The 24,494-nt window shown below is 37.0% G+C and overlaps 1 protein-coding gene across 5 annotated transcripts in view; it reads left to right on the top strand.

The window, feature by feature from the left end:
• Window positions 1-625: 625 nt before the first annotated feature.
• The window catches only part of LOC150100368 (tRNA endonuclease ANKZF1-like), a 197,498-nt gene continuing 173,629 nt past the window's right edge, over window positions 626-24,494 (top strand). For 2 of the 5 annotated variants that reach the window (XM_090402733.1, XM_090402735.1), the window contains exons 1-3: window positions 628-1,117; window positions 20,629-20,837; window positions 21,012-21,103. In XM_090402733.1, coding sequence (XP_090258859.1) covers window positions 20,633-20,837; window positions 21,012-21,103 — 297 coding nt within the window. In that variant the 5' untranslated portion in view covers window positions 628-1,117; window positions 20,629-20,632. Of the gene's footprint in view, window positions 1,118-20,628; window positions 20,838-21,011; window positions 21,104-24,494 lie in introns of all 5 variants that reach the window. The other 3 variants (XM_090402737.1, XM_090402736.1, XM_090402734.1) reach the window with 2 other exon arrangements.

Genomic DNA, 24,494 nt, shown 5'->3' with positions numbered 1-24,494 from the left:
CTCTCTTAATAATAATAAATTAGCTTCATAGCAATATGCATCTCCACTTTACAACATAGAAAAGGTTAACCCCCCCCCCCGTAGCATAGATACTTATGAATACGTATTCATAAATATGGACAATTAAAGGCATTGATATCAGCAACCAAAACTTCACATATATGTGTCTTTAGGTGGCACATGATTTTCATTACCCAGTATGAGACCACTAGCCTACTTATTGGAAATGGCTTTAAAAAGTACTGTTTTCAATAGGGGTTATATTAGTGTCCCTTTCATGAGTGGTGTTAGGTATGTATATTTTATGAAAGGGACGAAATTACTTTTCGCGCTATTTCAAAGAAATCCCCTTTCTTCTTGATTGATGTCATAGAATGTGTATATTAAAAATAAAAAAGGAAGCCATTCCCACCCTTAGCCATCCATAAACTTGGACCAGATATCTAGCCCAAGTCTATGAATAATTTGAATAGGCATCTTGGCAAGAGAATATGACAGACAACTGCTGAGATTTGACAGTTTTTTTTTTTTGGATAAATGCACCTGATTTTTCATAAATAACTAGTTAAACTATTGTTTGTGATAGGTGTTCGTACATCCGCCTTTTGTTTACGGGGTTGGGGGAAAGACTTAATTTTCATATTGTTTTGTATAAGTTGGACATAGCGATCTTATCACTTCTCGCACCTAACAAAAGCAGGTGCCAGGCGTTAATGAAATTCGCCAGATCCAATTATGCAAATTGATTGAGTAGTAAAAATGTCCTTCTCGCATTTTCACTTGGAGATTTTTATAAGTATTACATATTCATTTCTGAATAGCACTTCTAGAAAGCTTATTACACTATGTAGTCGATTTTTTTTTTAAAAAAAAAAGAAGTAACACGGAAAATATTGATTTACGAACGTTATCATCTTTTATCGGTTCTCGGATATTGCACAAGCATCATGAAACAAGTTGCGCGTTACTCAGTGAATGATATATATCACTCGGTTTTTAGTACGAGTGATACACGGATAGTTGTTTACGCTACAATTTAGAGTATTTAGCATATAGAAAAGAAAGGTCAGAAGTTACTTTTATTCGGATAATTTGAAATCGGTATAAAAAATAAGAGGTAAGCTCAGTTTGTTTATAGCATATGTTTTGGTCGCGATACAATATGTGTACAAACTTATATCCTTATGTTTTTGTAAAATATAATCAGCTAAAGCTGCCCTTTGATTTTTAAGTTAAAAATTAAGTTGGGTTATTTTATCATTATCAAACGGTATTTTATGATTTATTTATTTATATATCATTCGTATAATATCCTTGTACTGTTAAGAATAACAATAATTCTTAACATGATTAAACTTCCATTGAATTTTAAGAATCACTGTAAGATCTTCATTAGCTTTTGTATCCATCATGTCGTACACTTCTGCTTCATCACAATCTGCATTGCATTCCACTTGCTGACCACTAGGAAGCATAATCAGTTTTTTTACTCTCTAGCTCTCCACCACACTAATACCGTTTCCAATAATAGCATCTTGTTCTTCTCATCTTGTTTTGCCTGTGGTGCAGATAGAAGATGAACTAGTACCCATTGTAATGACCAAGGTTTGATAACTGCCTAGAATTTGAGAAACTTTATAAAGCCTTTTCAATGCAAGTTGAAAAGGCTTTATAAAGTTGCTCTCACATGAAAATGGCAATTTTTTCTATCTCAAGCAGCTCAGGTTCTCTCCTCTGCCCTACAAAACAGTCAAAGAGCACATGCAGTTATCATGCAGAGTATACCCACCTTAGAAAGAATAAGCATATTGAATTTGAAGTGTCATAGAGATTGAGCTTTTTTTTTCAAAAAAGCTCAATCTCTATGAAAGCATATGAAAGGAGGTTGTTCCAAAGGATAGCAATGGAAGGAATGAACAAAGATGAAGAAAAGTTATTTTGCTCTTTTAGTTTGGGAATTGAATGGCAAATTGCATTGAATATAGGTAGAGGAGAAAGTAGAGAACTAATGCTAGTTTTGATGAACAGCATTATAGTGTTTCCTGAATTTCATCTCCCTGTTAGGTAGTTAACAATAATTCTCTTTGGTTGGACAGACACCAGAACCATCACAGTATCATATATGACTGCTTTTCACTAAAGATAAGTTAGCAGATCTCATATGGCAGTAATAGCTTTTTTTTCATGCTACACTTTCTCTTGCCATAACCTTATTTGCTTTGGCATAATCTGAAGTAACTACTCAGCTCCCTCTTTAATATCCCCAGATCTCCTGTCTTCTCTGCCTGTGAAGTTTACAGCATTTCACCTCTTCTTTCCAAGTTAAAACCTTGTACTTAGCAGTATTGAGCTGTAACCCTATTACCTTTTCACAGATTATTCAAACTGAATAGGATAGCTGAATATCCCTTTCAAACTACCCATAATGTTAACATGTAACTTCTGGTAGTAACTCGAAGAACAGACTCCTGTGGCATTTGTTGGCTTTCTTTTCTGGGAATTGTTTAAAACATAAGGAAGATAACAAGTGATGGGAATGACATTCCCATGTTCCTGATATATATATATATATATATATATATATATTTCAGGAATAACATGTTCCTGATATATGTACTTCAAGATATGCACAGAATATTATGATAGTATTACATGAAGTGATCACATTATTACTTCCTGCCAAATTAGTCTGCTATTTGTCACTCTACTTGCATCTTGGTCTTTCTCTGGATCTCTTTCCTGCCATTTTAGCATTAAACGCCTGTTTTGTCCTGTTCTGCATACACACTCCTGAATGCTTCCAGTGTTAGGTTCCTTCCTGAGAACTATTGATGATAAACTGACATTATTGGTGTCCTGGCTGATAACAGACTAATTTAGAGAAAAACAGTTGGTAGGAAGTTAGTATTATGTGAAGTGATCACATTATTATTATCATATCTTGTATATACCACTTGAGGGAACATATCAGAAATATGTTTTACAAAAGGATAGTAAATTGATGCCATCAGTGTCAAAATCCATTGATGCTATTTGGTCATCTAATTTTTCCCAGAATATGTGATTTCCAGTCTTTGATCAAGTGTTTTATTTCTAACCCTGCTCTTAGATCCATAAGTTTAACATTGACTTAAACATGCTTGTAAATAGCTAGTTCAGTGTATAATAAGTTTAGTTTAATCCTTTATCCAAGTGTGAGCAAACAAAGTTTGTGCCTGAAAGTATCTTCAGGACCAGGGTGAGGTAGTGCAACTCGTTGCAAAGGTGCCCAGAGTTGTACTACCTTACCCTGGTCCTGAAGATACTTTCAGGCACAAACTTTGTTTGCTCACACTTAGATAAAGGATTAAACTAAACTTATTATAGATATATTTTCCTTCATAATGTGATCCATATAATGATAAATAACAGTGGAGATAGCATGTATCCATTTCTCATGCATTTACATCAGACTATCTTCTTGTACTTTCTTTAATTCTGACTGCCTTACAACTTAAATTTAGATCGTGGTACTTGATATAGTAAATGGAGCCTCCATAGTGCAATTGAAAGAACAGTGGAATGTTATACTGCCCTTCAGTTGGAAAAGTCCTGAGTTTTGATTCTCGTTGTGATGAGAGGAATCTTTATATGGGCTTTTTGAACTGAAGATGAGGTAGCAGGGTGTTTTTTCTCCTGGAAACTCAGGTTTTTCAACCCATGTACAAGCAAATCAGCCTTCAGAACACATGCAGTTTACAGACAAAAAAATTTGTGTTATTGGGCAGTAGATTGTGTTGAAGCAATAGTGTCGTAGTAAGAGAATTAAGTAGTAGTAGTGGAGACTGAAATGTATGTAGTGAAGTAGAGTGCCCTCCAGTGATGAGTCCTTGGACTCTCTGTAGGTGTCATATAATAATATTATTATTATTATTATTCTGCACAATATGATTGCTGCATTTTGAACTTTCTCTACATTTTATATACCTTTGAAGATGTACAAAACTTAAATACTGATTCTTGTTCTATTCCCATGATTTCTGAACTATTTGAAAGTGAAAATCTGATCTTGACAGTATGAATTCAGCTTGTTCTTAAGTTTTCCTTCCACAGTGTTTCTTAATCTCTCTCTTATCTTCTCAAGTATGCATGCATAAATCTTACCTGGAATATTCAGTAAGGATATTCCTCTGTAATTCTCATATTATTTTATTACCCCTTTAAAGACCAATACTATAAGTACTCAGCTCCAGTTATCAGGAATTCGACCCCCTGACCAGTCCTGAATTATGCAATGCAACAACTAACACTTTTTTATTATATATTTGAACATTTATGGTGGAATATTGTTTATTTCTTTTGTCTTTCAACATTTCAGGTTTTGGATGGCCTTTTTTTTCTACCTCAGGTATTGAATAATAAAATTCCTCATTGCATTCCTCTTGAATAGTATTATTATTATTATTATTATCTCGGGCAACTCCAAGGAGTTGCACGAGATAATAATAATAATACTAATATGATAATAATAATACTAATAACCTAACATGATGTTAGGGCCTCCCTCGATGAGACAGACTCGTCGAGAGAGGCCCTAACATCATGTCAAGAGCAACTATTCGACATTCACACAGTATCTATCATACCTCGCCTTCAACTCATTCACGGTCATAGCACCCACAACAGACTCTGGCAGCTTATTCCACTTATTCACCACTCTCCAAGTAAAAAACCTAGTTCTAACACCCCTGCTAACCACACTCTTGCCCAGATTCCATGTATGGCCCCTAGTCCTCCCACCACCAATCCTATTCTCAAAAATATCTTCTGGATTAATCCTATAGAAACCCTTCAGTAATTTGAATGTCTCAATCATATCATCCCGTTTCTGCCTATCAACCAATTTTTGCAACCCACAAATCTTCAACCTGTTCTCATAAGGTTCATTCCACAGACCTGCTATCATCTTGGTCACTCGTCTCTGGATCCTTTCCACCTCCTCCCCATCAAGAAGAAACCCTGGTGCCTATATCTGGACACAATAGTCTAGATGGGGTCTTATCAAGGCTCGATATAGAGGAATAATAACTTGTTTGTCTCTGCTTGTTAAAGTATTTTTCAGCAACCAAGTGATTTGATGAGCTGTTTTGGCCACTTTTACAATGTGCCCCCTAAAATTCACCTCCCTATCCACCAACACTCCCAAATCCCTGGCCTCATCAATCTCCTGGAGTACGGTTCCACCAATGCGATATACTGCTGCTAATCTTTTCACTCCAAAATGCATAACCTTACGCTTTGCCACATTAAATTGACAACCATTTTCCGTAGCCCAGTCCTCCAAACTATCCAAATCATCCTGCAAAATTTTGACATCCTGTGCACTCACAATTGCTCTACCCAACTTTGCATCATCAGCAAACAACTGAACACTTCCTCTCAGATCCTTTCCTATGTTGTTAATGAACAAATTGAAAAGTAGTGGTCCAAGAACAGAACCCTGCGGCAAACCACTAGTCACAAGCCGTCTTTTGGGCTCCACTCCTGAATAAACCACTCTCTGGTATCTCTGCATCAACCAGCCTCCTATCCATATCGCAAACCCTATATCCATCCCCCTCTGCTCCAGTTTACTGATTAGAATAACATGTGGTATCCTGTCAAAGTCCTTGGCAAGGTCCAGTAGAATCACTGTAAACCCATACCCTTATCCAATTCAGCCGTCACTGTGTTATAAAACGTGAGCAAGTTACTGAGGCATGATCTACCCTTCACAAAACCATGTTGTCCCCCATACAGTATCCCATTTTCATCTATCCAGTCCTGTATTCTTCTCTTGACTAATTTCTCCAAAACCTTGACAACGATTCCTAATATGCTAATCGGTCGGTAATTTACAAAGCAATCTTGGAACCTCCTTTATGCAGTGGAACTATTTTCCCCCTCTTTCCACTCCCTCGGGACTAACCCAGACCCAATACTCAAATTAAACAAAATGGTCAAGGGTACTGACAATTCTTTAGGTGATTCACATACGACACGAGCTGGTGTACCATCCAATCCCACAGATGTATTGACATTGAGGTTTTGCAAGACATTACTCACCTCCACTTCATTCACCACAATTCCCGTATAATCTATTGGTTCATTCATTTCTGCAATGTCACCACCTGGAAGATATATTCTTGCAAAATGCTCGCTCAGTAATTCAACTATATCAGCTGATTCGGTTACCTCTCTACCATCAGCATTCTCTAAAATCATTCTGCCATATATATTTTTTCTTTTACTTGCAACATATCGAAAAAACTGTTTAGGATTCTCTTTAGCCTGCATGGCCAATGTTCTTTCATAATCCTTTTTTGCTTTTCTTACCACACTCGTTACCCTTCTGGCCTGCGCTTTATACCGTTCATGTGCCTGTAGGTCACCTTTCTCCTTAAATTCCCCCCCTAGTTGTTTCTTTTTTTTGCAGCTCAAGCTTAATGGTGTTATTCATCCATTTAACCCCTACTTGATTTATTATTCGGACTCTAGGTATACAGTCAGCCATTGCTTCATGCAAACACTTCTTTACGCCTACCATGCACTGTCAACTTCTAGCCCTTGCAGTTGTACATGCCATGGTACTAAACCAATCAATCTCCTAAGCTTGCCATACTTACAAGCCTGATAATTCCACATGTACCCCATCTTAATTATAAAATCCACACCATTAGCCACCTCCCAAGTCAAGACCCTATGATCACTCTCACCAATTGGTGGCAACGTGGTCATATTCGTTACAGTCAAATTCTCAGATTCAGTTACCAGGTCAATCACTCTCTGACCCCTAGTGTTTTCCATTACATGCTGTCGCAGATAGTTATCCCTTAATAACTGCATAAAATCCAGTTCCTTTCTCCCATGTGTCCTCTCCTCCTTCCAATCAGTGTTACCATAGTTGAAATTTCCCATAATAATTACCCTCCTTCCACTCATTTCTTCTATTTGCTTATGCATACTATCTCCACCATCTATTCTGCCACCTGGTCTATAGCAGCACCCAACTGTATATTTAGTTCTGCTAATTTCAATCTCACACACCAAATAGCCTCAAATATGCTCTTTTCTTTATCCTGCAGTTCCACTTCTATTCTTCTTGGTTGTAGCTCATCAGCTATCATCAATAACACTCCTCTCCCCATTTTATTCTCTCTGTCACTCCTGAACACACCAAACCCTTCACATTCAATTCAGTCTCACTAGTTGTGTCATCTTCTGTCAGCCATGTTTCACTAATGCCAATAACCTGTGGTCTGGAAGTGCCAACCAAGACCAAAAATCCCCCCCCCCTTCCCAATACTTCTGGCATTTGTATACATGAATTGTAAAAGTCGATTTGTCCCATCCGTATTTTGATGCCTTATACTAACTATTCCATTCTGATTCTTGGTCATTCCTACTCGCTTGAGCATATTACACACACATTCACACACTCAACTGTCTCCCTAAAATCTGCAAATTTACTTCCTCCCCCCCTTAATAACTCTAGTTTCCCTGGTTCTGTAACTTCACTTCCACCACATTCATTAATATTTTTTTATCATTATTTGCTCTTCTTGTTTCAATTTTCTTTCAAAGTAATTACTCCAGATATCTACAATTTTTTTTTATTTTCTGTATTCTTGTCAAATTTTTATCAATTTACATTACTCTTTTTTTTTATTTTTAAACTTTTTCAGTAGTCTCCAGAACATTTTGTCACTGTCTTGATTACCAGTCTTCCTGTGAGTTTTCTTTTGCCACTTTTACACATTTGTCTGTATTTATTTTCTTTCTTTCACTCACAAAGCACATGTTGACTTATTCACTAGAAACTTTTACTTCTTTTTTTATATTTTTTATTTTTTTTATCTGCAACTTTATCTTCCTGGGTCTGTGATGATTATTCCATTCTTGCATCACTTCACCACATGATTCTCTGGCTGCATCAATCAAGATTTTCTTCAGTTTATCATTGGGTCTCCATGGTTTGTTTTCATTTTTTCTTGAGTAATATTTGTGTATTTAAGTCAATAGTTCTCCCCTGAAAGCTGCTTGACTGATTCATTTTGAAACTTTTTTTGCAATGTTTCTTTTCAATATATTTTTATTCTACCCAAAAGTAAATAGTGATCACTTCCTATTTTAAATCTCAGGTATACTCCTGTGTCCTGAACCAGCATGAATATATCACTGTCAGCAATAACATTGTGACACTTTTCTTGTCTTTGACTCTATGTGAATTTGCGCACATGGAGAAAACACAAGTTGTGCATAAATTGTGCACATCTTCATGTTGGAAAATGTTGTTAGTAATGGCATGTCTTGAGCAGAAATCCAGTAGGTAGTTATCATTATTATGAGCTTTGCTTTTTTCTTCATATTTTCCCTAAACATTTCTGTGTGTCTGGTATTAATTTCAGAATCTCTGTTGCTCAGTCAGTTTCGATAATGTCCTTTGGTTTCAAATCTCTTCTAGGATGAGAAGCACCTTTATCAAGGTTTTTCAATAGGTTCATTCATCTAGAGGTGGTTTGGATTTTTTCTCTTGAAAACTTGGGGTTTTCATACCCCAAAGCAGGCAAACAGGCCAGAAGCAATTGACAGCCATCATACGCAATGCAGATGGATTAATTGCCTCATTAGAACATTTAATCAGGTTTCAAAGATGCCTAGTTACTTGGCCATGACAGACCACTGAACTTTGCATCCGAGATTAGGAACTGCTGCCTTCTTTAATGACTTAAATTCTTCTTAATGGAACCTTCTGTGGACTTATAGATACAAATAAGCCTCATTGTCTGATTCTCCATTTGGATGTTAGCCCACATCACTCTACTTAAAATGTCTGCTATTTAAGTAGATTATCTTGGAGTTTATTGTTGAATACTATAGTTACTCCTTTCTTTCCTTGATCTTTATTGCTGTATATAACATCTTGTGATGGTTATTTAGAAGAACTTGTTTTTTGTCCTCTTTGCTTGGTATTTCTGCTAAGTCTGCTTCTTTTTTTCTTGATGGTGCCTGCCTGAATTCTGCTGATGCTCAGTTGGAGTTTGTTTCAGTAGCTAACCTTTTACTATTCTTCCATAAACAGTATGGGACTTTCCTTAACCAGTTGATACCCTAGCTGGCATGGAATTTCATCTTTAGTTCTTGTATCATTTTGATTTGGTTTAAGATATCCAGTTTGGTCAATTAAGTCCCAAATTGTCACTATATCCTTGTTTGTTTAGTATGTAATGCTTACGTAATGGGGAAGTCGAGAATAGAACATAGAACATTAGGACTGAGGGCCAGGTTTGGTTCTCCATATTCCTTAGAAGGCTATGTGGAAGTCTCCTCCCAGTTATTTGGTTTAATGATCTCATTTGTAAAGTGACCTTCTGAATGTAACATTCCATTAACAGACCTGTGCAGACCATTGTCTATATTTTTGTCCCAACTAACCTTTTCAGCACAACTACATCTCAGAAACAAACTTCTGTTTTGTGCCGTTTTACCCTATTTTCATTCACTTAAAATCCTCATTGAAACAGTATCTTAAAACATGGTGCATGCGTTTGTGTGTGTTATTTACACACACACACACACACACACACACACACACACACGTATACATGTATGTTATTTAGCCAAGTTATATTATTAACGTCATATTTATGTAACACATCACGTTCCTCACCCCCCCCTCATTGATGGTTTTCATTCTTTAGGATTTGAAAAGCCACTTAATCCAGAATAAAGCATCCTGACAAGATGTAGATTAATAACATCAATACTTATCTACCCAAGTAATATTAAAATTTTCTTCTCTACATAATGAAAGAGGTTTCCCAAGGATGTGTGTGGGGAGGGTGATCATATTTGTCACTTTCTTAGTTTGTGTTTTATACTTATTATGTGAGTAACCATTGCCTTCCAGTTTGAGATTTTCATCCAACAAAATGGAATACTGGTCAGTCTGTTGCACATTTCATAGATGGATGTACACTTCTCTCATAGCCTTAGTGGCTTTGGCCATAATTCCAAATGGCCACTACCTCCAAACTTATGCATCCTCCATGACATCTTTTTCCATAATGTTTGCTTAATTTTATATTCTGTTTTTCACTTATTCTTTCTCTTTGTACTCTTAGCATGTACTGGAGTTGTCACTTTCAAAATGCTATTAACTGTCTCTCCTTCTCAACCCCAAGAAATATTGATCTTTTTCTCTTCTAGTTCCTCTCATGGCACTTCTATTTGTCTTCAGAATGTTTATCATTGCTTTTTAGTTCAGATATATGCTTTATTCACTGAAACTTCACATTCCCATTCTCCTCCCAGAGTACAACCTCATGATCTCTCATCACTTGTAGGCAGAATTAACACCTCATTCACAGTCAGTTGGAATGATATAATGACATTGGAAACATTCAATTCCTATCATATATCTGAGATAGTTATTCCTCAAACTTAAGAAATGCACTTTCCTTGATTCCCAATGCATCCTCCTTCCAGTCACTATTTCTTTAATTGAAATCTTTCATCATAATCATTCTTTTTTACTTCTTAAATCAGTTTGCATAAATGTTTGAGCTACCATCCTCTACATCCAGCTTTATATACATGAAATGATAAACCTCTTAGTTGATCATCCTTAGGACTGAATTCCAGCAGGCCATGTTTTGTTTTTTTTTTATGTTGGGCCCATCAGCCTATAGTACTTTAGTACCGTATATAGGATGGGAAAGGAGGAACTTGTTAACATTCAATTTGAAAGCCTGTATATTGTTCCTTGGGAAATACCTCAGGGAGAAGACTGTTCCACAGTACAGCAGTAGCAGGGATGAAGTAGGAGGAAAAGAAACTTGTTCTGTGGGTTTCAAGGTGTACTGTGAAAGGATGTTGGGAGGTGGCTGTACATGTTCCAATGGGTTTAGTACAGAGTGGGGGAATTATTGATGTTGTTTCAGTGAGCATTTTCCATGAAAATATTTGTAGAATATACAAATTGCAGAGACTAAATGTCTATGTGAAAGTAGGGGGAGTGAGTCAGTAAGAGATGGATCATTTATCAGTCTAATTGCTCTCCTCTGTATTGAGTCAAGCATTTTGAGCTTTTAGGAGCCCCACTCCAAATGTGAGAACAGTATTCGATAGCTGGTCTGATTTACTATTTGTATTAGGTTAACAGCTGTTTTGAAGTGAAGTAACGTCTTCAGCGAAAGAGAAAGCCTAATTTTTTGGAAGCTGAAGATGCAATGGTTGTGATGTGTTTATGCCAGAAGAGGCCTGATGTCATGGTAATTCCGAGAAGAGAAATTTCATCTTGTCTGGGGATTTGAGTGTTATCAAATATAATACTGGGGGGAAAATGGTTCTTTTTTGTGGGAAATAAGACAGAACTGGGTTTTACTAGCGTTGAAGTTGACGAGGTTATCTGAGTCCCATCAGAGGATGTTTTGAAGGTCTGCATTAAGGGAAGTTGTGGTTGATGTTCTGTGGGTTGAAGCGAGTTGTGTAGGGTAATGTTTATCAAATGAAAGGGAGGAGTGCAATGTGCTATCATCTACAAAACCGTGTTGGGTTGGAGGTCAACTGAAGTAGGTCATTGATGTATAGAAGGAAGAGGGTGTCGGTGAGAGAACTGAACCTTGTGGGACCCCAGCATTAGTTGGATAGTGGGAGGATAGGGAGTCATCTACCATTACACATAGTGTGTGTCCAGACAGGAAGTTGGCAATCCATCTGCAGAAGTCCTGAGACAGTCCAAATGATGAAAGTTTGCTTAGTAAGCCTTTGTGCCAGACCCAGTCAAAGGCTTTAGAGATATTGAGTGTAACTACTTGGGATTCACCAAATTTTTCCATGGTATATGTTCAGAGATGGGTTCGGATTCTGCCAATGCCAATCAACAGGTGACCTGCTCTCATAGGCGGAATCCGCACTGGTCGTCGCTTAATAGCTGGGTACCTTCAAGGTAGAGTAGTAGTTGAGAATTGATGGTTTTCTTCATTACTTTAGATAGGATTGAGGTGAGTGAGAAAGGGCAGTAGTTAGATGGAGCGATTTGTCTCCCTTTTTGGGAATGAGTTGAATATAGGCCAATTTCCAGGCTTTGGGATATATACAGGGTGTTCGGGATAAATTTGACATATTTATAATTAATTATATTTTTCCGTAAGTTACATGTATTAACACACACTTCTCTTCATTTAAAAGTTTGGACCCTTCTTCATTCATATACAAGATGTCAGAAAGGATGGATAGCTGGAACCCACCTGAATCATGGAAGAGAATAACTTGTATCATGATGATTCGTGCCCGCCATCAAAATAAGGATATTACGACTGCTGCCCAATGCTCCCTGAATACAGTAAAAACAATCAGGCATCAACTAGAGACTTGCAATGGTGACTACGAGGATGTAGCAAGAAGAAAGATCCCTAGCAGACGATCTGATTGCGTTCGTACAGCAGAATTCCTCGCAAATCTGCAGGAACAGGTGTTGAAGAACCCTGGCATTGGAATTCGGGCTTTGTTCGTGGAGTTGCTAACTGTAGTCAAGCCCTGGATAACAAGGGTAGCCAATGGTAGGCCGTATGTATGGCAGCAGGATTCGGCCCCTTGCCACACCTCTGGGAAAAGTCAAAAATGGTTGTCTGAAAATTTCTACGACTTCACCAGTCCAAATGTTTGGCCTCCAAACTCCCCAGACCTTAACCCCATGGATTATTTTGTATGGGGCGCAGTTGAAAAAGACACCAATCGCACTTCCAGTAATACAAAAGCCCAGTTAATGGATAAAATTAAAACAGTTTTTGCGGCCCTTCCCAGGGAGACTGTAGCATCAGCTTGTTCGAGGTTCCGAAGCAGAATTGAAGCTGTGATCGATGCTAATGGTGGTTATTTTGAGTAAATCTTGTTGATAGTATTGTAATTAACTCTGCCTGTAATTTTTTTTGTCAATTCATTAAATTTAATAGATACAAAGAAGATTTTCTTTTTCCTTACGAAACTGTCAAATTTATCCCGAACACCCTGTACACACACACACACACACACACACACACACACACACACACACACTAGTGGAGTAATATAGTGTGTACAAATGGCAAGGATAGAATTCAGTTCTGCTGCACAGACCTTCAGGATAATTGTAGGAATGCCATCAGGGCCAGGGGATTTTTTTGTCTAATTTTGACAACATGTTTATGATCTCTTTCTGGCCAAAGGATGCAGGGGGCATTGTATGTTGGGCAGCTGGAATGACTGGGGGACATTTGCCATTGTCGGTTATGCGTGCATTGCAGGCAAAGTGTGAAGCCAGGAGATTAGCTTTTTCTGTGGGTGATGTTGCAATTGAGCCATCTGGGTATGATAGGGGTAGGAGTAGTGTAGGGCAAAAGTTGCGACCAATTGCTTTGGCAATGACCAGAAGGCATGACTGTCGCTTGGACAGGCTGAAAGTTTCTTGCTTTTTGCCCGTTCAAATTCTGTTTTGGAATCATTGATAATTTTTTTGCATCTGTTTCGGACTTCAGTATAGTCACTGAAGGAGGATGGAGCTCTTAATTTGAGCCAGTTGTGGTATGCCTGGTTTTTCATTAGTACAGCCTTGACACATCTTGGAGAACCAGGGTTTGGATAGGGGACAGCAGTTCAGAGTGGTGTGGGGAATGTATGTTATCATGCCAATGAGGATTACTTTGGTGATGTGTTCGGTGCATATGTTTGGATTGGAAGACTGCAAACAATAGTCCAACCATGGGAATGAAGTAGTAATCTTGGAGGCTGTCCCATTTGGCACTGTTATAATGCCAGACTACTCTTGTGCAGGTGTGACTGTGTAAGTGTTGTTGCATGGGGCAGGAGATGAGCACTAGGTTGTGGTCAGAATTACCCAGGGGATTCACTACTTTCACTGTATATTTGGAAGGGTCATTGGTAAGGAAGAGATCTAGGGTATTTGGGTTATCTGGTATTCTGGTCGGCTTCTGAACTATTCGTGTAAGGTCGTTGGTGATGGCATATATTTCAGCGTCTCTGCCTGCAGGATCTCTACAACTGGAAGATGAAAGTCAGTTGGTGTTATGGACATTAAAATCACCTAGGAGAATGATTTCACTATGGAACTGGAGGAAATCAACTTTTGAGGAGAGGAAATTAAAGAGCTCGGAATGGTTGGTGGTAATGGGAGAGCGATAGAGACAGCAGATGAATTTTGCTGAGTGGGGAGGGATATTTTTAGCCAAAGAGGTCAAAGTTGGGCGATTCTAGGTTAGGTGCTCTCTGGCAGGGTATGTCAGAGCAGATATATGACACACCACCCTTGGGTCAAAAAAGAGTTAAATAGTGAATAGTTTGGATGATTGAGATGGATGGTGCCAGGGGAAGGTGAAATTTGAGTTTCTGTTAAGAAGAGTAGGTGGGGTTTGGTTGACTGTAGATGATAGTGAACGCTATTAAGGTTGGAGTTGAGACCACGGATGTTGGTGTAGTGGATATGCAAGAGTCTGTGGGGTATGGCTTTGACCGCAAGGGTCTTGCACGTTCCCTATGCAGTGCCTGCATACTGGCCTCCTTGGTGGCTACTAGTGGCGTCACTTGGTTTTTGCACTAGTTTGTTTGTAGTCTATGGTCCAGCTGCTGTCTCCATTTTTGGTGTTTTCTTCTAGCTGTCTTCGGAGTTGGAGTCTTTGTTCAAAAGTTAAGTCAGGTCGAGTACATACACATGATTGGGGGCAACTGTCCTTTAGCTTGCTATTTATTACCGTTATTAATTTGGAAGTGTTTGTCGGTGTATCACAGATCTTACGAGACATGGAAAGTTCGTTCCATCTTTTCTTTTGTTTATGGGACCAAAGCGATGACATTTGATGATGTTCCTGAGATCGAAGTTGCATTCACCTGCTAGTTTGCTAACTTCTTCTTTTAAGGATTTACCGTTTTCCTCTGGATAGTTCAGAATAAAGGCGTTGAGTCTCCAGTTTTTGACCTTGAGTGACGCATGTACCTTTGAGGCGATTAAATCACGGAGTTTGTTAGAGCTTTGTTTTCAACTTTTGGATTTTGGACGAGAAAGTATCGATCGTGTTATTAAGGTGTTGTTCGAGATTTTCAACTCGTTTGTCTAGGTTCAGCAGCTGTTTAACAGAAGGAAGGCATATCAAACAGAAAATGGCTGGTTCAGTTCGATAAAAAGCTTGAGCGCTGATTCGTCTATTTTTGCGCAGGAAGTATGTAGCCAGTTGCAACAGAATTCACACAATATACCTTTTTTCCTTTCGGAAATTTTGGTTTCGCAACTGCGGCACTTCATATGTGGACCGGTGACTGCTACACATACTGGCTGTTGAATTAGAAACATTTATGCAGATATATGTAAACGTTAATTATGCAGTGTATATGTGAAATACTTGTCATGTGCGTCACCATGTGTTCTATGCAACTATTTGGGATTGCTGTTTATCAGTAATTGTCAATAGTATTGATCACAATGGTAAAACAAAAGATTTTATGGAGTTTGATAAAGGGTTTATTGTGGTACCTGTCTGGCTGGAGCCATGAATTTGAAAATAGCAGAGCTGACTTGTTTCTCAAAAGGTGAGATACCGTGGGTATTTAATCAGTGGAAAAATAAATTGCATCATATCATTTCAATTTGTAAATGAGCTTCATTGCTTTCTTTGCTTATCATTTTAATGCTTAAATAACCATTGGTAGCTCATTTTGGAATGATGCACTGTAAAATATGTAACGCTGGTAACCATAGATCACTGTAAATTAAAGGTGCCATGAATTTATATTCTTGGTTTAATCCTTTATCCATGTGTAAGCAAACAAAGATTTTGCACCTGAAGTAACTTCAGGACTGAACAATTCATATATAGAGGCTAATGACTTCACATCACTTGCCTTAGTATCCCATAATGCAAAGCACATATCCTTGCAGGCATGTATAAATTGAAGTTGCTCAGTCCTGAAGTTACTTCAGGTCAGTGGCAGCTCGTACATAAGCACTGCGACACTGCAGCACCCCAAAGGAAAAAATGAAATAATTAAATTTTGTTTGTGTTTATAAATAATGACAATGCTTACAACATTATATAAATGCAATACAACATGTTAAAGGTTACAGCTTATGTTTTGACATTGATTGAATAGTTAATAATTGGAATTGTTCAATTAATGCTTTAGATTACGAAACAAATGCACTGCAACCTAATGCCGATATTTGTTTGCACTTGTCATTGCACGTTAAGTCATTAGATACACTGCCGTTTGGGCAGTGTATCATATGCTTCCGTGTGTTATTTCTGTAATATGAAACATGTATTATTGGTGCATGTTCGTGGTGAACTATTTTTTTTTTAATTTAATTTTATTTTGTTAAAATAACATATAATTATTTAATAGATACAAGGCTGAATTTCGACGAGTGTCACTGTTGAAAATATGAAAAGAATTATATTTTTTCAATTATCGTTACACGAAACAAATGCACAGCGATCTAATGCCGATATTCGTTTGGGCTTGTCATTGCATGTTACGTCATTAGATACGCTGCCACTTGGGCAGTGTATCATATGTTGTTGCAGTCACTGCCCAATATGAAACATTTATTCTTGGTGCGTGTTCGTGGTGAACTCTTTTTTGTAAATCTTATTTTATTTTGTTAAAATAACATATAATTATTTATTTATTATAGATACAAAGCTGAATTACGATGAGTGTCACTGTTGAAAATATGAAAAGAATTATATTTTTTCAATTATCTTTACATGAAACAAATGCAATGCGATCTAACGCCGATAATCGCTTGCGCTTGTCATTGCTATTGATACAAAACTTTTATTATTGGTGTTTGTTCGTGGTGAGGATGAAATATTTTTAATAAAGCAATTTTTTAATATGTAAATTTATTTATTAATAAATTTGTTACAAATTAGGAAAAAAAAAGTTTTTTTTTTTTGTATATGTAGCATCTCCACTTAAAATTTTCACCATCTGCCACTGCTTCAGGTGCAAACTTTGTTTGCTTACAAAGGATTAAAACAAGAATATAATTTCTTAGCATCATTAATTTATAGTATAACCAATTGGAAAAACTTCCAATATCTATCCATAGATCACTGGTTCAACTCTGGCTTGAGGATTTTTCTGTAGTGCCTCCATGGCATAGTTGGAAGAATGATGGACATCGCACCCTTCAACTGGAAAAGACATTCATTTAATTCTCATTGTGATAAGAGGAATCTGTATGTGGGCTTTTTCATTTGGAGATGGAGATCTTTAAAGGATGGCATGTGTGGAGTGACTGATCTTCAGAGAGTTGAAGCTGCCAGAAGGGCAAACAACAGGACTACATGGCGAGGCCTAGTGTGGAACATCATCGAGCATTGGAGTGACCATACGGCATTTGTAGATATCCAGTGAACACAGACAGACATGGGAACTAGACCCAGAAGATACCAAAGTTAACTGTTAACTTCTTTGGCAGGTGGACTTGGTCCTTGACTCTTAATCCCTTCACTTCTGCTAGCAGGTGAGCAGAGGTGAGGGGATTACTGGTGTTGTGTCTAATAGAAATGGATTTTGGTCTTCTGTATTTTGAGATGTCTCCAGGACTGTAGTTGGCAGCTTGATGGATTAGTAGGTTGGGATGGTTATTGGTAGTTGTAAAAAAAAAAAAAATTTAAAAAAATAAAATATTTTGGTGGTAGTTTTTAAGGAGTGAATTGGCATCTCGATGCAACTGGAAGTTCCTGAAACCCCAGGCATTGAGTGCCATGCTCAGGCTTTATTTTGTGTTGTCTGAAGCTTCTTGATATCCCTTTCAGTGGTGTATCCATAAATCACTGTTTTGTGGAGTAGAATCTTATTATTGATGTTTAGGGGACTATTTTAGGAGGTGGGGATAGAGTTGGGCAGTAGTTTGGTAGACTTTCGTGCTAATGAAATCCATGTGCATCCTGAAATGCAAGCCTTTATCTAGTTGTACTTTTAGGTATTCTACAGAAGTTAGCAGGGTATGGGTTTTCTGAAGCTGTGCACATGTTCAAAAAATCTATATCCAGCAAACCTCTGCTAAATTGGGTTTGTCTTTTGTCTGGTAAAGAGGACTGAGAAGCTATTTTCCAGGTTGATGGAGATTCACCATCTGCTAAACTACTTTTTGAGTTTACACTATGATTTGGAGTTTTTTGGCTACTAGTTCTAGATGAAGTGATCTAGATATGATAATTTTATATCAGCATAGAGAGCAGTGATGGTTTGGAGCATTTTAGGAAGATCTACCATATAGATGGAGAACAGTAGAGAGCCTTGGGGAAACTCCTGCCATGCTTCTTCCTTCTGTGGATCTGATTTTGTTTATTTTTATCCTGAATTTTCAGTTGTTGAGGTAGAATTTGATGAGTATGATAAGCACCAAAGTTGAATTAATGAAGAATCATATATTTTCCCCATATACAAGTAGTAAAAAGATTTATCACCTTATTATTACTATTTATTACAGTTTATTTCCTATATTACATAAATAATATAGGAAATAACCTGAAAGGAGGAGTGCTATTGATGATAGAGTTATGACCATGCAAAGTAGAGATGCAAGAGGGAAATAGTGCCAGTGGTTTTTAGGCAGTATGGAGTGAGATAGAGGTGAATAGAATGAAATACTTAGTTGGATGTTGTTATAGATCTTGCAATGTGGGTGGTAGTGACCATGAAATGTATAATCAAATTAGACAAGCAATTAAGAAAAGGGTATCATTATGGACACTTTTAATTATGGCAATATAGAGTGGGATGATGAGATAGCAACTAGAAGTAAAAAAAACAAGTTTCTCTAGTTTTTGAGGGACAACTACCTCAGGCAGTATGTAACAGAAGACAAGGATTGAGGATCTTGGATTTGATCATCTCATCAGAGGATGCTATCATAAATAAGCGGCCTGTTTGGCCGAGTGGTTAGCGTGTCCGCTCTTCAGCCAAACTGCAGGTTCGAATCCCACCGTGGGTATGGATTTTGTAATTGTCTGTGAAAATACTAGTGGTGGTAGTCAGCGATAGATGGCGTTCGTGTAGATGATAAAGGTAGTTGCGGTTGGTGGAGACAGATATAGAGTAGATACCCTCCCTCGATGAGTCTTTGGACTTCCTGGAGGTGTTACATAATAATAAATAAATAAATAAATAATGAGGTGTCAAATCATCCTCCAGTTGGTGTGAGTGACCATGAAGTGATTACCTGGGTGGTTGCTAGCAGGGTGAGGATCTCTATGAGCACTAGGAAACATACACCCTTTCCTCTCTGAGAAAAAGGTGTATGTGGAACTAACAAGGCTGATGATTATGAGAAGCTCAGGAGACAGCTTGCAGGTGTAGCATGGAATGAGGAGTTGGCTGGAAAAAGATCAATGCTGCTTGGGTGATACTCAAGAACTGTCTAGTAGAAGCAATGTGTAAATATATACCAGGGGTCAGAAGGTTAAATAAGGTAGGTGTGAAATGGATGAATGAAGAGATTGAGCATGTGATGCAGAGAAAAAAGACATTATGCAGACAACATAAAAGTAGTGTTAATAGTCATTTCCAAAGAACAGACAAGGAGGGTGACTTGGTTGGTAAGGGTAGTAAAAGTTCAGTATGAGTAGTAGTTAGCTAATGAAGCCAAAAAGAATCCTAGGGAGTTCTTTCAATATGTAGCCAGCAAAAAAAAAAAAGTAATGATTATGGAAGGATGACATTGATTGGAGAAAATGGTATAAGAATAACTGCTGCGGAGGATATATAGTTGAGATATTTAATGAGCAGTTCATAAAGGTCTTTCATTCTTGTGAATGTGACATCATGGAGAGTTTGAGACCAGTTGATGATGATGAGGTGGAGAGACTGACTGTAAGTGAATAAGACTGCGAGACTTGGTAATATATCATCACTTTACAATTGTTAGTTTATACTCCTCAAATAAATCTCAGTGACTGAGATGAAATACGGGAAGTATTAAGAGTTTTTTAATCTTTTCCTATGCTGTACATACTCCATTAAACCTCCAGTACGACACAATTCCAGGTATGGCTTATAATTTGCCACCTCAGCCTTATAACGTGCAACAAATTTTCTCTCAGTTTTTCCATTCTTTTGAACTCTCCTCCTCTTTTTAAGGTTTTTGTTAAACAAGTATGTTGGGGCTGTTATTAACTTCCTTGAACATCTTAAAACACAATGATACATCATTGAATCTTCACATAGCTGATCATTGCTTCCCACCTTATACTGCTTCCATATTTTTTCTTCTTTTCTCACTCAATGGTTAATTTTTTTTTCACTTTTTTTTTCAGTATAAAATGTATATAACTTTGATGGCAATGAAATTATATTTGAAATGGTATGAGCAATGGAATTTCATATGCATGCTGAAGGATATGTGTGTGTGTGTGTGTGTGTGTGTGTGTGTGTGTGTGTGTGTGTGTGTGTGTGTGTGTGTGTGTGTGTGTGTGTGTGTGCGCATCCCAAAAGAAAACTCATTTATCCAGTTTTATAATCTTTTTGAGGAAGAAAAATTTGTTTTAAGGCTATTCTTTATTTGGTTATGGTATTCTCTGATTATTATTATTTTTTTTATCTTTAAAGCACAATGTCTCAATCTGTTGATAAGGAACAACCAAAAAAGAATGTCAGTTGCAGGATTTCATCTCTGTTACATCAATCCTCAGGTTATACAACGTGTTCACTCTACAGTTCTGATGTGACAAATATTCACCTTTGTGGGCTGAAGCTGGCTCATTGCACCCCAGTTGCAGAACAGGATATGTATCACACAAAAGCAATACAAAATGAAGGTACAATTGAATTTTTACATTAATATAATGTAAATATGTCTTTTGCTTTTTTTTTTTTTTTTTTTCGAGGAAAGGATATGTACCAAATCATTAAAAAAAGTTTTTGTTTAAAAAGTAATGAATTTCTGAATTGCCTTAAATATCTGTTTATAAATTGGGGAACTGATTTTTCAGGACTAAAGGAAATTTTTCCCAGCGATCTCTGTGTATCCAGTAAGATGGCTTGTTCAGTTTGCAGTGTTCTCTTTACTAATAGATTGGAGCAGGTGAGATTTAATATAAGTGATTAAGACTAGATGTTTCAGTTAACATAAGAGTTAGCTGTTTCCTTTTGGTAAATCTTTATACCCTTTAAATGTAAATGGTATAAAGACTAGGTTCAAGTTACTAATATTTAGTTGGACTTCTAAACTCAATTGAGGTATGTTTTTCACCACAGTTGTTGTAAAATACAACACACTACTCAATTAGATTGTTGCAGAAACAGTTTAAATTGTAACTGAAAGGAACTACGTGTAATATTCTATTAAGGTGTCCTTTAGGAGCTGGATTATTCAGAGAAGTCACACTGCATATGGTCTTTGGAAGAACTGCCTTCCAGATGTTTGGCAAATTAATGTAAATAAGAGTTAATGAATAGCAGAAAATATCCTGGCTGCAAATGAGCCAGTTTATTGCTACAGCCATTAACAGAAGATGTAATCAATGGCCTTAGTTATCCTAATTTTGCCATCACTTCTAGATAAGCATCTGCCCTAGGAATCATAACCAGCATTGAATGTGGGACAATCTTCAGGACTGGGGTAAGGTAGTACAACACCGAGAAACTCGCAGCAAAGGTGGACCAAGCTAACATCACTCCTATCTCAGTATCTCCCATAATGCAAAACACATCTCCTTGTGGATATGAATAATGTTATGCATTAAGGGAAGGGCCACTACCCAGACTACTTTCGACCTTTATTGAGGTCTCTTCAGTGGGAGCCATGCCCAGAAGTTGAGATACCAGGAAGAAGCAATGGTGAGGTTATCTTTACCTATACAAGTTGTTGTACTACATTACCCCAGTCCTGAAGATATTTTCATGTGCAAACTCTGTTTGCTCATACTTGGATAAAGGATTAAACTAAATTTATTAAATACAGATCTTTCTTATATTCCCATGATTTCTCGACTATTTGTCATAATGTGAAGATCTGATCTTGACAGCCTCTATTTGGCCTGAATCCAGCTTGTTCTTCACCAAGCTTTTCTTCCACAATTCTTCTCAACCGTTTCTCAAGTATACTAACATAAATCTTACCAGGAACACTCAGTAGGGAAATACCTCTGTAATTCTCACATTCAGTTTTATTTCCCTTTTTATATATTGGTACTATGAGAGCTCTACTCCAATCATCAGGAATTCGTCCCTCTGTCCATGCCTTCTGAACTATGCAGTGTAGCCACTGTAAGACTTTTATACCACCATACTTAAGCATTTCTGGTCGAATATCATCTACTCCTGCTGCCTTTCCACATTTTAAGTCTTTGATGGCTTTTTCTACTTCAGGTATGGATATGTGTTACTGACTGTATGCCTGTTGAGTTTTTTTTTACCACTGTACTATCACTGCTTGTTTCATTTAGCAATTTTTTGAAGTAATTACTCCATACTTCAAGGATATTTCTTTTCCTGTTTTCATGTCACTTTTATCATCTCCAATTCTTTATACAGCACTCTTTCCTCCATTTCTGAGCTTCTTCAACAACCTCCAGAATATTTTGCCATCTTCTAGATATTTATTTTCTATGTTCTTGCCAAAGTCTTCCCATGACATGTGTTTAGCTAGTTTTATACAATGTTTAACTTTCTTACATTTGTCTCTGTATTCTCTAAGAACACAAGCTGACTTATTTGCCAGGAACTTTTGATATCTTTCTTCTTTTCCTTCACTGCCTCTTTTACTACCTGTGTCCACCATGGAGTTCTGAGTTTTCTATCCTTGAAGACAACCTCACCACATGCCTCTCTGGCTGAATCAATCAGGGTTTTCTTCAAGGTTTGCCACTGAATCTCCAAGGTTTGGTTTCTGTTCTTAAACTCTAATTATTTCTTCAATAATCTTTGTGTATTTTAGTCTACAGTTCACATCTGAGAGCTGCTCAACTTTTATTCGCTTTAAAACTTTCTTACATGTTCTTCTTTTCAATATGAAATTCAATTTTATAGTCTCAAGACTAAATAGTAATCACTTCCAATTTCAAATCCTCTGTACACTCTGGTGTCCTGCATCAGGAAGAAAACATCACTATCAACAATAACATAGTCAATGAGATTTTTCTTATTCCTTACTTCTTCTCTCCGTGTGAATTTGTTCACATTTTTATGTTGGAACATTTTCATTTCTGTACTTTTCAGATATTTCATTTAAATTATTTGAATTATGCCCTATATCTACAGAATCAAATTCTACAGTTTTCTGAGATTCTTTATCTTTACTATCTAAATTAAAGGTATTTTCACATTCCTCTTTATTTAACTTTAAGTTAACTAACCTATGATATTCTGCTATTATTTCATCCATGTTAGAGTCTTTTTGATTATCATCATCACTCTTACATTGTACATTATCTGACTTATGTATCCTGGGATTTCTTGTATTAGATATTGTTTTACCCGAATTTAATTTTCTCCTTTGTTGTGTATTTGAATTATGAGATTGGAATCTATTCCCTTTCATACTACCTGATTGTGAATGAGATGCATTCAGGAAAACATTGTGAAAAATTGTGAATGAGATGCATTGTATCAGGAAAACAACCCTCATCTTTCAATATTTTATTCATATTGTCTCCTAATATAACTAAATTTCTACTCCCTTTAAAGTACCTTTTTAACCTATCAGAGTGTACACTTATAATTTTACTAGGATTTTTGACATCTTGAATCCTAAAATTCACGGGAGAAAATTTGTCTTGAATTCTATATGGACCTGAAGCTTTCTTTCCTAATTTCCCAACCCTTTTTATACTAGATTTATCTTATTTCACCTACTAATCTGTGAGTAGTGGAAAATTTATCTACAACTGTTTCCAGATACTCATTTATGTCATTCTATCCTGTATTAGGAATGACTGAAACAAGTTCATTAGGAAAAATTGGATCAAAGCCATATAAAGCAAAAGATGGTTTTTCTTTGATAGCAGAATGAAAAGCAGATCTGCATGCAAATTACACTTGAGAAAGATATGTGTCACAATCAGAGTGGAAAGTATTTGCTTTATATTTTTATTCAGCCTTTCACCAATACCATTACACTGTGGTAAGGTGTAGTAAAAATCTTCCTAACATTGAGTAATTTACATAATTGTAATAACAGTTCAGATGTAAAATTTGCTCCTTGATCCGAAAGTAAGGTCTGAGGAATTCCATATCTACAAATTATCATATTCAAGAACTTTCTTGCAGTAGTCTTTGCAGTTTGATCCTTCATTGAGACTGCTTCAGGAAATCTAGTTAGCACATCTATGGCTACTAGAATATACTTAATGCCTTCGTTTAGTAGTTGGCATTGGACCTACTACATCAGTAGCAACAGCCTTAAAAGGTCTAGTTGGGATTGGAAATGGTTGTAGTGGAGCAGTTATATGTATATCACTCTTCATACCTTTCCA

Source organism: Typopeltis vanoorti, chromosome 13 (genome assembly GCF_054136105.1).
Source record: "Typopeltis vanoorti isolate ZY-2024b chromosome 13, IOZ_Tvanoo_1.0, whole genome shotgun sequence".
Classification (NCBI taxonomy): Eukaryota; Metazoa; Arthropoda; class Arachnida; order Uropygi; family Thelyphonidae; genus Typopeltis; species Typopeltis vanoorti.
This window is presented reverse-complemented; position numbering and strand designations above follow the sequence as displayed.